Source organism: Eubalaena glacialis, chromosome 2 (assembly GCF_028564815.1).
Source record: "Eubalaena glacialis isolate mEubGla1 chromosome 2, mEubGla1.1.hap2.+ XY, whole genome shotgun sequence".
In the NCBI taxonomy this organism is placed as follows: Eukaryota; Metazoa; Chordata; class Mammalia; order Artiodactyla; family Balaenidae; genus Eubalaena; species Eubalaena glacialis.
In genome coordinates this window covers 166,371,276-166,387,273 of record NC_083717.1, presented here as the reverse complement: position 1 = coordinate 166,387,273, position 15,998 = coordinate 166,371,276, and the positions used below count along the sequence as shown (strand labels likewise).

Sequence of the window (15,998 nt, the reverse complement as noted above, 5' to 3'; positions counted from 1 at the left end):
TTTTACAGATGGGAAAAATAAGGTACTAAGAAATTAGCTGAATTAAACCAAACTTACACACAGCTACTTCAAATTACAAGTGGATCAAACTTAGTTCTTCCTTCTGAGGAACCTGTTTACATCTCATTCAGCCACAGGCCCTAAATGCCAATTCATCAGTGTTCTTGGACAATTCTGAATACCCGGTTAACCTCTCACTTCTTTCCCAAACTCAAAGCATTGCCCCATGATATGAGTTCAATACTTGGGATGCTCCTGACCTTGGAGGGAGATACTGAGTAGAAGAAAGGAACAGAGGCTCCACTTTACACTGACCTTTACCTAGTCTGTAGGGAAGATATTCACTCTCCTGGTTTCAAAAATATTTTTAAATGAATTTTCTTTTTGTAATATCTACTGTAAAATAGCATGTTTGAGTACTCTAGAATATAGAGTCATACAGATAAGCACTTTACTAGAGTAGCTATTCAAAGGAGGGGAAGACAGAGGAAAAAGGAAAACCTGCTCCTTTATGATAAATGTCCCCAAAATGCCAGGCCCTAAAACTACATAATGTTTGTCACAGCACCTAGCACAGAGTCCAACACACTGAAGACATTCAACATGAGAGTTTCCTCTCCTGAGTAGTGTGGAAAGATTCACTTTCCACATCTGTCAATTTCCTTTTAATTCCTCTAAACTAGTCCTGAGCAAATAAAGAAGAAATAAGTCTGATAAGGACTTTTTGTGCCTGCAGAGGCTTGTCTTCGGGTACTTGTATTTAACAACTCCACTATCCAACAGCAGAAATAAAAGAGCTGCTTTCAATTAATCTGCAAAAACAGTCTTCTATGTCCAATTTAAATCTGGACCTACCCCCATTTTTTCATAACCAACCAGAGCATATATTTAAACAATGGCTTCTTTATAGCTAAAAACCTTAACGATGAGATTCTTTTCCTCGTTCTTTGGGGTTTTTTAAAGTACGTTGGTGCAAAATGAATACATAGACTTCGTATTTTTCTTCCCCAGCATTTTTTCATACAATATCTCCTTTCAGTATTACAACATTTTTCTGGGGTATGAGATCGTTGGAAGAACAGAAAAAATACTGGAGCGAGTTTGGGATTAGAAAGCACAGTTTTAAGTTCCAGGTCTGTTATTTAACTTTCTATGTGGTCTTGGACAAGCATTTTAACTGTAAACTGGCAATAATACCTATCCCGTGGTAACTGGAAAATATGAGAATGCATGCATAAGATCTTCATAAGCTGTAGAAGATATTTTTAAGGAGATAAAAGATAAACTCAATTAACATCACATTATCAACAGCAGAGTCAAAAGTAAACAAATAAATTAGGTCTGATTTTCTAGACAGTGATGCCCTGATATGGAAGGTACCACTGAGAACACGAGGTCTAAGCCTTGCTAAAATTAGACCATGAACACATGTAATTATCAATAACAATCCTACATCATTTGTACCTCCTCTAGAGCTACCCTTTTTTCAATTTATCAGTCACTGAGGTGTTAAAAAAAAAAAAGAAAGGCAGTAAAAAATACCAAGAAAGCCCCACAAAACCTGAGTGTGAGGGATATAAACAATATTACACCAACAGTGGAGAGCTTCCTATGTGCCAAGCACTGTTCTTGGAGGGAAACAGGTAAGCAAATCATATCTAACTAGACAGTATGTTAGGAACACTGGTAAGTGCTACGTACAAGTAAAGCCAAGGAAGGGTACAGGGAGTGCCCAGTGGCAGGGAAGGAAGGCATGGCCTCACTGATAAGGTGACTCAGGAGGTGGCCTGAAGGAACTGAAGAGAGCCAGAGAGAAGAGTGGGAGGAGAACCCAGGGCCCAGAGGAAGCAGTGAGGGAGGGGGAAGATGGTGAGAGACAACAGAGGCTGGGGGAGAGGACAGTTTAAACCTCAGAGACTAGATTTTATTCTGAGATGAGATGTCTTTGGAGGGTTTGGGGCAGATGAGTGACAATTAACTTCTTAGCCGTGGAATCTTTTGTTCAAAGGGATCCACAGAAGATCAATATATAAAACAGATAAAATAGGAGACGCTCTGGTTAAGGAAGGGGCACCCAGAGACCTACGTCAACTGTTCCCACTTTTCCCCTCTCTCCTCTGAAGCAACAGTTTGAAAATGAGTACAAAGTCTGTAGCATCCAAACTTTCACAGCCTGTACCCCAGGAACCTTATAATCCTGCCCAGCCTATCTTTTCAAAAGGCCATTCCTGGGGAACAGCAAAAAGGAGTAAGTCAAGCTGCTGACACACAGCAGAGGAGCACGAGCGCTGTCAGAAAAATCAGTCCTTCGTGCCACTGCTTATTAACCACCTGCCCAGGCACCAGCTGCGACAGCCCCTCTTCCCTCCCCCAACCCCTCAGGTGTTCTCTTTCAGGGCGTCCCTTGAAATTCATTTTAACTTGATTTCACTTGTTTAAAAATGCTCTAGCGGCGCAGTGGTTGAGAGTCTGCATGCCAATGCAGGGGACATGGGTTCGAGCCCTGGTCCGGGAAGATCCCACATGCCACGGAGCAAATGGGCCCGTGAGCCACAATTACTGAGCCTGCGCGTCTGGAGCCTGTGCTCCGCAACGAGAGAGGCCGCGAGAGTAAGAGGCCCACGCACCGCGATGAAGAGTGGCCCCCGCTTGCCACAACTAGAGAAAGCCCTTGCACCGAAGCGAAGATCCAACACAGCCATAAATCAATAAATCAATAAATAAATTAAAAGAAAAAAAAAAAGCTCTAGCAATACAGTGTCATCTGCCTCTGCTGACGTATCTCCAGATAGAGTCCCCTGTCAATTGATATGGTAGGAAAATTCTTCCTCCACCAGTGTTATTTCTTCTCTCAGTAATGACTTCCCAGTTTGCTCTATTCTAATCCTATGCACCCATCAAAGTTTACTTTGTGAAGCCCTCCTCCCACATTTTGACCCTGAGTTGGAATCCTAAATCTCTGGAGTGTGAAAGGAACTTCCAGGCCACCTAGTGCTCTAGTTCACAGCTCATTCCACGAACTAACCCTCTGCAGATCTGGCTGGTAGTCTTCCAGCCTCCGTAACTGCTTTTAGTGACATGCACACACTAGCCCACAAGGCAGCCTACGCTCTTTCAGACGTAAAGTACTTGTGTGGAAATTTCTTCTTACTGATCCAGAACCTGTTTCCTTCTATCACTGGTTCTGCCCTCTGGTTCGAAATGAGGAAAGTCTGCCCTCCGCCCCCCATCCCCTGCATCCAGCATAGCTTACAGTTGGCCTTGTGTTTTTCCCCATTCTGGCTCCACCTCTACAAATGCGGCTGATGCCCCAGCCATCTCACAAGCCATCTGCGGACTCTGCCTTCAACCTGTAATGGTTAGCTAACAGAGTGGCAGGCAGCTCTGGTCTGTGTGTGCAGCCAGTTAAGTGTCTGTGTCCCATGCCACTGACTACACCCCCTTCCTGATTCTCTCCTTTGACCTATCCTAGGACTTCTACCCTTAGCCCTGCATTCATCATTTGGTCAATGAGCACTTACTGAGCACTGTCAAGAACCAGGCTAGGGTCTTCCCTGGTGGCGCAGTGGTTAAGAATCCGCCTGCCAATGCAGGGGACACAGGTTTGATCCCTGGTCCGGGAAGATCCCACATGCCGCGGAGCAACTAAGCCCATGCACCACAACTACTGAGCCTGTGCTCCAGAGCCCGCGTCCCACAACTACTGAGCCCGCGTGTTGCAACTACTGAAGCCCGGACACCTCGAGCCTGTGCTCCGCAACGAGAAGCCACCGCAATGAGAAGCCCGTGCACCGCACGAAGAGTAGCCCCCGCTCGCCACAACTAGAGAAAGCCCGCGCGCAGCAAGGAAGACCCAACACAGCCAAAAATAAATTAAAAAAGAAAAAAAATTAAGAAAGAAAAAAAAAAAGAACCAGGCTAGGCACTGAAAAACTAAAAGTAAATAAAATGTACTCAGCTCATAGAAGAATAAGAGCAAGCTAGGTAAAATAATAAATAGCCGGGGAAGTTGGAAAAGGCGTCAGAGGAGGAGGTGATGCCTGAGCCAGGGAGGAACTGTTTCAACACCCAAGTCTCACACAGCCTTGTGTCCCCTGCACCAAATGGTACAATGCTTTCCCTTACTTGAAGTTCAGCAAATATGTAAATTTGATAAAGTAGAGAAAGCCTGCTCAGCCCCCTGAGCCTCTCCTGGAGGCAAGGGAGGGTGGTCACTGAATCCACAGTCTGAAAGGGCAGTTGTAGAGGTTGACACTGTACCTGGCTACGTACAGTATTGCTCAGGTGGTTGTCCTCGGACATCTGTGCATTCTGGAAGTAGGACAAGGGTGCAGGTAACTCTGTCATTGGAGCAACTGTATAGAAATACTTTTTCACAGAAAACAGAGCCTCTTGGGGTTCTGAAAAGGGAAAAAGAAAACAGTCTTTTGTGCATTACAGTTATACTTTTATTTTGAAACACTTTCATAAGTTACTTTCACCAAAAACAAACCTTTCTTTCATGTGTTATCCTCCAGGCCAAGCTTTCTAAGGACCTCCCAGGCTGCTGTCACTTGCAGGCTCCTGGATGAGGTCTGAAATAGGATTTTACTGGGTTACCCAGAGTTGGTCAAATCCTAGTAAATCCATTCACACCAATTAAATACTTATAAGACTAATTTGTAAACCAGTAATGTATTAATTTGCCAGGACCTTCAACTGACAAACTTTTGTCAGCTCAAGATACCTCCTGGTAATGAGTAGATCTACTTGAGAAACCAAATATTTTCAATCACAATGATATCTAATGATTTCAGATCTAGAGCAAAGGGAGCTAAATGATCTTAAAGAATGTTCTCATCAACATCCCTCTTCCAATCCAACCTAATTTACATCACCATAAAATTATTTGTCTAGTGCTTTTAATTTTGCAAAATTTCTTTTTATCATCTCATTTTATTTCTTTACCACATGACCCAAGGCAGGGTAAACAGGTAACATATCTATTTTACAAAAGCAAAAGGGGACCCAAGTTCAGTGACTTGCTTAAAAGCACACAACTGGGCAGACCAGGACCAAAATCGCAGACTCCTAACTCCCAGCCTCTCCTCTGCATCCTGGCACAGCCTTGCTTACACACATCATTCTGTCTCCCACACTTCAGCCTCCTGTGGGGGCCACACTCCCATTTGCCTGTCCACCTGAATTTCCATCAGCCAATTCCTTATGACTTCAACTATCCTTTTCATTGAAAGTCTTCAGAAATATAGAAGGAAAAAAATCTGTTTGCATACCTAAGCAGTATTCTAATTCACTTATAGTATCCAAAACATTACCATGTACATATTTACAAGAAAGCATTTTGTCAATGTCTTGTTTCATTTTGACTTTTAACTTCAGGATCTTCTACACTCTAAATATTCTACTTTCTTATTCTAATGATTTTTTCATCAAAAATACATAAAGCAACTTTTTCCTCCAGTAAAGGTATTGACTTCCAATTAACCTTTAATTACCTATATTTGGATCATTCAAATCATAACAAATTCTTAATCAAGGTATGCTTTCCCTTTTATCCTACATGCTTTTTTTTTTTTTATTTTGGCCACGCCATGCGGCATGCAGGATCTTAATTCCTCCACCAGGGATCAAACTCGCGCTCCGTGCGGTGGAAGCGCAGAGTCTTAACCACCGGACCACCAGAGAAGTCCCTATCCTACATGCTTTTAAATACCGTGCCTGGGAGTTCCCTGGTAACACAGTGGTTAAGATTCCACGCTCCACAGGGGGCTGGGGTCTGATCCCTGGTCAGGGAACTAGATCCCACATGCATGCCGCAGCTAAGAGTTCGCATGCCACAACTAAAGAGCCGGGTGAGCCACAACTAAGGAGCTCATCAGCCACAACTAAGGAGCCCGCCTGCTGCAACTAAGACCCAGCACAACCAAATAAATAAGTAAATAAATATTTTTAAAAAAATAATAATAAAATAACTAAATACTGTGCCTACCTTTCTCCACCCCTCCAACTTCAGCCCATAGTTAGCTGGCATGAGATCAGAGGATTGCTAATTAATATTAACTAAACATGATGTACTTATGCAATTCTGTTTTAAATATGTAATGTTAATTTGTTTTAAAAATACAATGAATTAAAATTAAGAATAGATTCAATAGTTACTTTTATGGGGTTAATCACTGGGAGGGGGTACACAAGAAGCTTCTGGGGGTACTGGTAATGCTTTGTTTCTTGATCTGGGTGCTAGTTACAGAGAGGTTTCAGTCTGTGAAAATTCACTGAGTTGTACACCTACGATCTGTGTACATTCCTATATACTTCAATTTAAAGAGTCAAATAGATTTTTGTGGGTGTAAACCTATATTTAGGGTTTGGCAATATGTATGTCAGCTTACCCAAAAGGGAGGTGGATTCCAATAGAACAGTTATATTTTCAAAGTATTGAAAGTAAATGTCCTGACCTATGCTTCTATATTTTTAAAAGTTGACTATCTAATTGAAAATTTAACATTAATGTAGCATTAATGATCAGCAACACAGCACATATTATTCCCTTCTTTTTCACAAAAACATTTAGTACAGCACCTACTACCTCAGCTAATGCAGAAATGCCACAGGATGGCAAACAGAAAAAGTTGCAACTGGTTACCTCCACTGGCTGCTCTGAAGACTATACCACGTCATTTAAAGTACAGCTCTAGGGCTTCCCTTGTGGCGCAGTGGTTAAGAATCCGCCTGCCAATGCAGGGGATACGGGTTCGAGCCCTGGTACGGGAAGATTCCACATGCCACGGAGCAACTAAGCCCGTGCGCCACAACTACTGAGCCCACGTGCCACAACTATTGAAGCCTGTGCGCCTAGAGCCCGTGCTCTGCAACAACAGAAGCCACAGGAATGAGAAGCCCACACACCGCAACGAAGAGTAGCCCCCACTCGACGCAACTAAAGACAGCCCGTGCACAGCAACGAAGACCCAATGCAGCCAAAAATAAATAAATAAATTAATTAAAAAAAAAAAAAAGTACAGCTCTATTACCAAAAAACCCTTAGAAATCTGTCACTGATATTCTCATACAATCCCTCAGAAACAAAACCAAGTACGCAAGACAGTGTTAGCCAAACGAAACAAGCAAAACGCAAGAAAAGGCGATGCAGGCAAAAATAAATAAAAAGTAAATAAAGTGTAGTACATTTACAGGTAAAATATGAGCAGAAGAAAAGTGATTGTTCATTCACTAAACAGGAGTTTACTGGCTGTCTACTTATATCAAAACTCAAAGACAGACACTGAGAGGATTTAATTAATTATGTTCACTTTATCCATTTTACAGATGAAAACAATGTGGCACACAGAAGTTCATGAACCTGCCCAAAGTCACATCCAGTAAGCAAAGGAGCAAAGCAAAGGTTCACGTATTACACTACTTTGCCTCTATATAAAATTTCATCCCTGCCATCTCGGAGTTTATAATAGTGAGCATTAAGACACACTGAGCTGATTTTTATTACTAGTAAAACTATTGCTTTGACGTAAATGAGATCTTAAAAAAAAAAAAAGTAGTAAATGAGATCTTAAACTTCAATAACTGGTCTAACTAGAAATTAAAAATTAGTGCCAGGGCTTTCCTGGTGGCGCAGTGGTTGGGAATCCGCCTGCCAATTCAGGGGACACTGGTTCGAGCCCTGGTCTGGGATGATCCCACATGCCACCGAGCAACTAAGCCCGTGCGCCACAGCTACTGGAGCCCGTGCTCTACAACAAAAGAAGCCACCGCAATGAGAAGCCTGCACATGGCAACGAAGAGGAGCCCCCGCTCGCCACAACCAGAGAAAAGCCCGTGTGCAGCAATGAAGACCCAACACAGCCAAAAATAAAATAAATAAAATAAAATAAATTTATTAAAAAAAAAAAACTAGTGCCAAAAGCATTCCCAATATACAGTCCTGGTACTTCTTTTTTTTTTTTTTTTTTTTTTTAAAGATAAGCTATAATGAGAATCTGGTCATTTTAATTTAAGTGGTTCCCATTATTAATCTTATGCTTATAGGCTCTGTCCAGCTATTAAAAGAAATCACACAAACTGATTATCATACTGGAGCTTTCTCAGACGAATCTTGTAAGAATCATCTATAATACAGTAGTCACTTTAACATATTCCAATACTATAGTCGACCCAGAATGAACCAACCGCAGATCAAAAATATTTGAAAAAAATTCCAAAATTAAGTAAAACTTAATTTGCTTGTGCCAGCAAATAATTACAATAGTATTTACATTGTATTTACAACTATATACATACCATTTCATTGTATTAGGTATTATAAGTAATCTAGAGATGATTTAAAGTATACAGGAGAATGTGTGTAGATTACATGCAAATACTATGCCATTTTATATAAGGGACTTGAGCATCTGAGGATTTTGGTGCCCATGGGGGTGGGGGGTGTGGGGAGTCCTGAAATCACTTCTCCTCCACCCCCACCCCCTCAACCACAAGGGACGACTGTATTTAAAAGACACATCTGTATTTACATGTAAAACACTAAGGCTCAGGCAAGGTGAAAGAATTTGTCAGTGTACAATTATGAGGCAAGTAACACCAGTTCCAGAACCCAGATCTTCTGATGCCCAGCCCAGGTGTTTGCCAGTTCAACAGGAGAAAGCTCATGCCTCCACTGATGTGTTGAAGATCACAATGCCGCAGGGTGACCCTCCCTGGAAGAGCTGCTCTTTACATGGAGCTCAGTAGGAAGCAAAGGTAGGCAACAGGGTTAGCTAGGTCTTCAGTCAGGTCTGGTGAACAAACAATCATTGTTGGTACAAAGAAAGGGGCAGGCAAAGCTGGATTTGATTCTGGTCCAGTAACAGCTGAAAACAATTGATGACTGCACGGAGAAAGCCAACGACCCACTGTTCCCGGACCCACTGTTCCCGGACCCACTGTTCCCGCAGCGTGGCAAAAGACACCAGTGTACTTTGTAACATTCTTAACAGTGCCCTGAGAACAAGAAAAGATAGTTGTTGGGAAGTGAGGATCTTTCATGTGACCTGGATTGCATAGGGAGTGGGAGTAGGAATGTAAGTAGATTTTGGTGTTTTCTCTCTCTGGCCACCTGCTAAAGATTTTCTGAGACTGATAACAGCACAACACTCGAATTCACTGCCATCCATTCCCTTTTTCTCAAGACACTTGCTCAATCAGACAAAAGGAAAAAGAAATCCTTCTCTGATGGGCAACTACAATTTCTTTCTATTATATACAAAGACTAAAAAAAAGCTCCAGGAGAATACAAATAATCTCGAAGTTCAGATGTGCTGAACAGAAAAGTCTATCTAACCAGAAAACCTTCTATCCATCAGCACTTCGAAAAGTATCACAGGAGCAGGGTTTAAAATCCCAAAAAGGAGCTTATTAAAAATTCCATTTAAGGAAACACCAACAGAAAAGTACATTTCTGTCTCTCACTACATCCCAAGGTAGCAATTTTTTTTTTTTTTTTGGTCATGCCACGCGGCATGTGGGATCTTAGTTCCCTGATCAGGGATCGAACCCGTGCCCCCTGCACTGGAAGTGTGGAGTCTTAACCATTGGACTGCCAGGGAAGTCCATCCAAGGTAACAAATTAAAATAAATAAAAATAACTTGAAATTAATTTAAAACTTCAGGAATACAGCCTAGAAAGACCCTCAAAATTTTAAGAGGCTAGGAGCAAATAATTTCCCCAGCCCTACAAGAGGCTTTGTGAAAGTGGTAGGCTCTAAAAAGAGCAAGGATAGTGATACATCCTATTTGGTGATTTTTTTCCCCTCCTTGCTTCCCACTCTACTTCTGTGAACCATCTGTGGTAGATTAGATTATTATTCAGCAAATATTCACTCCCTCCCCCAGCATCCCCAAGGGAGGAATACTTCTCTCCAGTGATGTTGAGCTTGGCTCTGTGACTTGCTTTGGCCTCAAGGTAGGTGCAGTCTACTACCCACTCCAGGCCTTTGGGCACAATCTTATGACTTGCTTTGGTCGATGGGATCTTGGCAGATGTGGCACAGACAGTTAAACTGTGCTTGTGCAGGTGGCCTTGCCTTCTGTACTTCTGCTGTTCCCTCACGAAGAACTTACTTTGGGTAGCCACTGCCCCTTCAGCCTGGGCCCCAGAACAAGACAAGCAAAGCAGAATTGCCTTAGCTGTCCCCTTTAAGCAGAGCGAGAGCTAATGCTGTAAGGCAGCGGTCCACAACCTTTCTGGCACCAGGGACCGGTTTTGTGGAAGACAACTTTTCCAAGGACCGGGGGCGGGGGGATGGTTTCAAGATGGTTCAAGCGCATTACATTTATTGTGCACTTTATTTCTATATAATGAAATAATTATACAACTGACCATAATGCAGAATCAGTGGGAGCCCTGAGCTTGCTTTCCTGCAACTAGATGGTCCCATCTGAGGGTGATGGGAGACAGTGAAACCCAAAGTGTGTTGCTTTTCCTTTCAGTTTTTTCAGGAGCTTTTGGATTTGAGAATCGTGGATATGGGACCATGGTTCTGTATTATTATAGATTCTTTTCCCCCCCAAATTTAATTTCTACATGGAAGATAAAATTACCCTGAGTCATCGTATCAAATTTGTTGTGGAAATGGATAGAACACAACTAATCTTTAATGATGAAAATGACTATTCACACCTAATTAATTTGTAAATCATTGACTATACTCAGTAATTCTTGCATTCTCTCATTTGCTTTAGATCAACTTAAGGAACTGTACAAGGCATTGTGAAAACCAAACATTAATACCCTTTAATCAACAAACACTTATTGGGTTTCTTCTACATAACCATACACTGTGATAGGTACCAGGGGTGCCAGTGAATCAGATGGTGCTTCTGTTCACCTAAGGAGCTTACTATCTAGAGGGGAAGACAGACAAGTATGTTTTTACATGAATTACATGTTGAAATAAAAATATTTTAAATGTATTGGGTTATATAAAATATATCATTCAAGTTAATTTTACCTATTTCTATCTCAAACATTTTTGCTCATTAGAAAATGTAAAATTAACCTTTGTAGCTCACATTATGTTTCTAATGGACAGTGCTGCTCTAAAGCTTCAGGTTTTTTCTCCTACAAACAGGCTTAATACTGAAAATCCCTGACAACCTTTTCCTTCCTGAAGCTTCCCTCCCTTCCTCAGTTTTTATGACACTGCACTATGGAGGTTCTCCTCCCACCACTCATTCCCCTCAGCTGGTTCCTCATCCTCTTCCACCCCCTCATTATAAGTGTTCCTAAGGCTCTGTCTGGGCTTCCTTGTCCCCCCTCTTTCCTTAGGCATCTCCTCCACTGCTCCAACATCAACTGCTAAGTCTATTTAAGTGACCCATGTTTACAGCTCCAGGCCTGTCCATGGGATATTTAACTGCTGGCACTTCAAAAGTGATACTTCCGAACTGCTTCCTCATCATCTTCCTCTCTAGACTAGTTCTTTGCCTCTAACTTCCTTATTTCTGTAATCGTCTCCCCCATTCTCTAAACTTAAAGCCTCCTAGTCAACTTTACACTTTACTCCTTGCGCCTCAATTGGCTGTTATGTCCTCTTCATATTGATATTTTTCCTTTCTAAGCTTCTGCCACCACCAAAGGTCAAATTTTCATTATATCTCACCCAGATTATGCAAAAGTTACCTCAAATTTCTTATCCGTTCTAGCCCCCACATACCTAAAGCAAAGTTCTTATCACAAAACTTATGAAAAGCAAAGCTCAAAACACCTTCCAAATCTGCCTGGCATCTATCACATGAAGGAGAGGCAGTATTAGCGGGCTCTGAAAGGTTTTTCAGAATACATCCAAAAGAAGTCTCTCCCTGCAATCTGATGTAACAGTAGTGGGAGCGCAGGAGCAGAGGCAACCTGGATCTGAGAGAGAAGAGGACCACATTAGCCTTGCTGACAAATGTTATATCTTTCCTGCTAGAATGATTCTCAGAGACCAACTCCAATCCTCCAGTTCTCCCCAAATGGAAATTCACGCAGCAGTCTAGGACTAGGGGCAGCCATTAACTTAAAACTCGGCACTAGATCATATCCATTCAGAGGAAAGTATGCCCAGAATTGTGGTAACTATCTACCCAAGGACGAGGAGTAGACGAATGGAAAAGCTGATGATCGATGCCGCTTCTATCATCTACTTTACTTTGGGGAAGGCGGGTAGAGGTGAGGGAATCCATCCACTCAATAAATAGGCTCCTTTTCATTATTAAGGGCTTGTTATTAAATGGAGGTGGGAGGGGGTTTAAGTTGGCTGAACCCTGCAAATGAGTTAAGGAGAACTGAAATTGGCTTTTGCAGGTGACTGAAATCATCCAAATGCAACAGGCTCCAATCTACTTTCCTGTTTTTATCCTCCTTCATAACAGTTATTAAATGTGCACACTGGGTCACTGGACCCTTAGGATCCAGAGGGCCCCTCTTCCTAGTACACCCTCTGATATAATGCCCTCCTCAATTCAACTCCGAGGGTGAAAACCTTTCCATTGTAAAAGATAACGCAAATAACAAGATGCCCTTAACCAGATGTAATCTCTACCTGCCTCAAACTCCAGAGAATACTATGACTTTTACAATGTACTCTGCCATAATTTGCATACTATTCGTATCTTCCATAGTAAACCTTGAACACTTTATTCATCTTGTCCAAAGCAGGCAAGCAATGCTTTTAAAATTATTAAGTTACTTTCCTACAAGAGAAGCAGATATTTATTTGAAAGGAATTTGAGCGGGATGAAAACGTCAAGTATCTAAAATACATGCAAAGCACTGGACATATATGCCTCGTGACAGTCCCGATCAGGCAGACCCTGTTGTATTCCGCCCCGAACTGAGACAGAAGGAACTTAGCCCTGAGTGCCACTCGCTTCCCCTGGACAAGGACACATTCAGGGCATGAGGCGCAGAGTTTCAACAGTTGCTCAACCAGACCCAGCGCCAGGCGCTTCCTCTTTCTCCTGCTCCACTCCAGGCAAGACGGTCAATCCCCGCCCAAGGCACCTGCGCCCTGAGATGTCTTCGAGAAACCAGCACTTCCGGACCAAGGCTGCGAAGGGGAACCTCTCTTCAACCTGATCGCGCGCCGCGCCCGGAGCCCGAGAAACGGGCCGCCCCTACTCGTTCTCCACACGGGGCTCCCCGGTGCCCGCCCGACCGCACCCCGCTCCCCATTCTCGAGGACACCGGCTCCGCGGCCCAGACAACGACAAAGGGCCCGGCCCTGCCCGCAGCCACCCGTGTCGGCACCAGATGAGGGGTGTGTTTCTCTCTCCCCAGCTCCCCATCGGGCACCTACCCTTTCCTCGCCGCCACCACCGGCCTCTAGCAGCTGAGGTTCCTTCCCGAGCAGCCGCTGTTTTGTTTCCGATGTGAAATCGCGGCCTTTGGAGCTGCCCGGCCCAGGCCCCGCCCAAAAGGCTTCACCGGTGTCGTCACTTCCGGCCCTGGCGTCGTTGGTGACCGGCCTCCGAGGGGCGGGACCAATGGCGGAGGGGCGTGGCCCAGAGGAAGGGGGTGGATCTTCCGGTGGTGAGTGGGGACTGAGGAGGAGGCCTTGCGCTGCCGTTGGCCTTCCGACCCGGAGGGACACCCCGCTCCCCGCTCGGCACCCCCCCGAACCCTGATGGTGCCAGCACCGGTATGAGGTTGTCAGAGATCTACTGCTCTCGGGCTGAGGATCAAAATTTCTACGGAAACTGGACCCAGTGTGTGCTTCTCCCGGCCTACAAGTGCTGGCATCTTAAATCTAACGTTTCTTTCATTTCTCTATAGTCCTATTTGTACAGTGTTTCTCAGTGCGAATCAGCGGCACCACTATCAAAAGGAAGCTAACTTAAATTGTAACTACCTGTGCCCTCCATCCCCTACCCAATGAATCAAAACTTTTGGTGGGTGAGGAGAACCCGAGAAACTGCATTTTAAACAAACATCGTCTGGGATTCTTCCGCTCCAAGTGTAAGAACCAGTTTTCCTGGATGGTAAGCTTTCAGAGAGCATAAATTGTGTTATTTTTGTAATCCCAAAACCTAACATAGTATCTGGTACACAGTGAGTTGCTCTATGGTCGTTTGATTTTTGCATCTTCCAGCTTTCCATTCAAATGGCTGTAAAAACAGTACCAATAACTCCGTAAGTAGCATACCACACACATACATTCATCTGAAAGCTAAAAGTTAACATGAATACTATCATGTAAAACCAAAGGTGAACAATGGAGAAATGTTCAAATTCACAGGTAATCAGAAAACTGAAATCAATAACATGGCATCTGGCCAAATGAGATTTTTTAATTTCTCTTAAATTCTTCCCCCAAGATAACCCTTCATATTCCTAGAGCCCTCTCTCCTCCCTGCCCCCCTCGAGTACATGAACGGTTTTAAATAGGTTTTACACACTTTATATTTAAGAACAGAAGTAGCAGTAGCAAGTTTTTCCATTAACAGAGAATGTTGGGGAAATAAAAAGGTTGACACCCCCCAAAAAAAATTTTTTTTGAAGTTCTCTCTTCCGTCCTCAAACTTCACAAGGGTAGGAATTTTTGCCCGTTTGTTTACATATATTGCAAGTGCTGAGAACAATGCCTAGCACATAAAACAGTTCAATACATTTGTCAAACAAGCATAGGCTAAAACCCATCCATTTGTGAACTAGTTCCATCTCTTTGAATGCAATCTGGGATGTAAGTAGAAAGTGTTAAAATTCTGGTAAACTATTCTTAGAAACAATTCAATACAAAAATTTTGTGCAAAGATGTTCATGGAGTATTATTAATAGCAAAAATTGGAATGCTAAATGTCCTACAATAAAGTACGGTTCACCCACTTCACCTAATATCATTAAAATTGTTTATGAAGATTATGTGTAACAGAAACATTCTAATCCTGTTAATTAAAAAATAAGACATAACATTAATGTGTACGTCAAAACACATTCCTGCAAAAAGGAAATAAAAGTGATTAAAAAAGCAACCAGTGGCTGAATTACTGGACTAAAGATACATTTTCCTCCAGTTTTCTGTATTTCTTCACCTTTTTAGGAATATGGAAACCCAGAAAGCGCTGAGGAAGAACCAGTAAAAAGACACAGACTAGACCCCGCCCCGGAAATGCGTGTGCTAGCTTTCTGTGTGCTTAGGTGCCCGAGCTACTGAGGGTCTAGGTCCGGACAGCCGAAAAGAGTGTGATTAGCAAGATGAACAAAGATGCTCAGATGAGAGCAGCAATTAACCAAAAGTTGATAGAAACTGGAGAAAGAGAATGCCTCAAAGAGTTGCTGAGAGCTAAATTAATTGAATGTGGCTGGAAGGATCAGTTGAAGTCACACTGCAAAGAAGTAATTAAAGAAAAAGGACTAGAACACGTTACTGTTGATGACTTGGTGGCTGAAATCACACCAAAAGGCAGAGCCCTGGTACCTGACAGTGTAAAGGAGCTCCTACAAAGAATAAGAACATTCCTTGCTCAGCATGCAGCCTTTAAGATTGAATTAGATTGTTGTTTTGTGGTTTTATTTCTGAAAGTAAAACTTGCCATAAATTAGGAATCGAGTTCCCAAAATAAAATCCTTTTTTTGTATGATGGTATACAGTTTTCAGTAATGTATATATACAATTGTATAGATTTTCCCCCCCTAAATGTATTATTTTAATAACTATCTCATGAATGAGTTTGAAGTTTCCTTGGATTTTGGAATAAATGGGACTTTATTAATAATTCATCAGATTTGTTAAGAGAAAAAGTCAAGCAGCTAATATACTTTAAGTGTTAAGTATGTAAACGTTAAGTAAGCAAATCTCTGTAGTAACAATTAAGGAGAGGTAAGCAGCCTCTTCTGATTGTTTGGATGTAGTGTATGCCTCTTTTGAATTCCTGTATTTTATAATATATGTCCCATCTTGTAAAAAAAAAAAAAAGACACAGACTAGAGGAACAAGGCTAAAGTGACATCCTAGACACCAACG

The 15,998-nt window shown here is 42.5% G+C and overlaps 2 protein-coding genes across 4 annotated transcripts in view; one reads left to right on the top strand and one right to left on the bottom strand.

Annotated features, from left to right (window-relative positions):
- The window catches only part of PSEN1 (presenilin 1), a 73,367-nt gene extending 59,918 nt beyond the window's left edge, over positions 1-13,449 (bottom strand). The window contains exons 1-3 of one of the 3 annotated variants that reach the window (XM_061180997.1): positions 13,335-13,449; positions 4,493-4,574; positions 4,261-4,400 (exon numbers count right to left, since the gene is read on the bottom strand). In XM_061180997.1, the coding sequence (XP_061036980.1) occupies positions 4,261-4,347 (87 nt within the window). In that variant the 5' untranslated portion in view covers positions 4,348-4,400; positions 4,493-4,574; positions 13,335-13,449. The remainder of the gene's footprint in view (positions 1-4,260; positions 4,401-4,492; positions 4,575-13,334) is intronic. The other 2 variants (XM_061180995.1, XM_061180998.1) reach the window with 2 other exon arrangements.
- Positions 13,450-15,223: 1,774 nt separating this feature from the next.
- LOC133084727 (transcription and mRNA export factor ENY2-like) lies at positions 15,224-15,577 on the top strand. Its single transcript, XM_061181493.1, has one exon. The coding sequence runs from the start codon at positions 15,230-15,232 to the stop codon at positions 15,575-15,577; it is 348 nt and encodes a 115-aa protein (XP_061037476.1). The 5' UTR covers positions 15,224-15,229.
- The last annotated feature ends 421 nt before the right edge of the window (positions 15,578-15,998 follow it).

Coding starts and splice junctions, on each gene's coding strand:
- LOC133084727 (XM_061181493.1), top strand. CDS start 15,230: ATGAACAAAGATGCTCAGATGAGAGCAGCAATTAACCAAAAGTTGATA.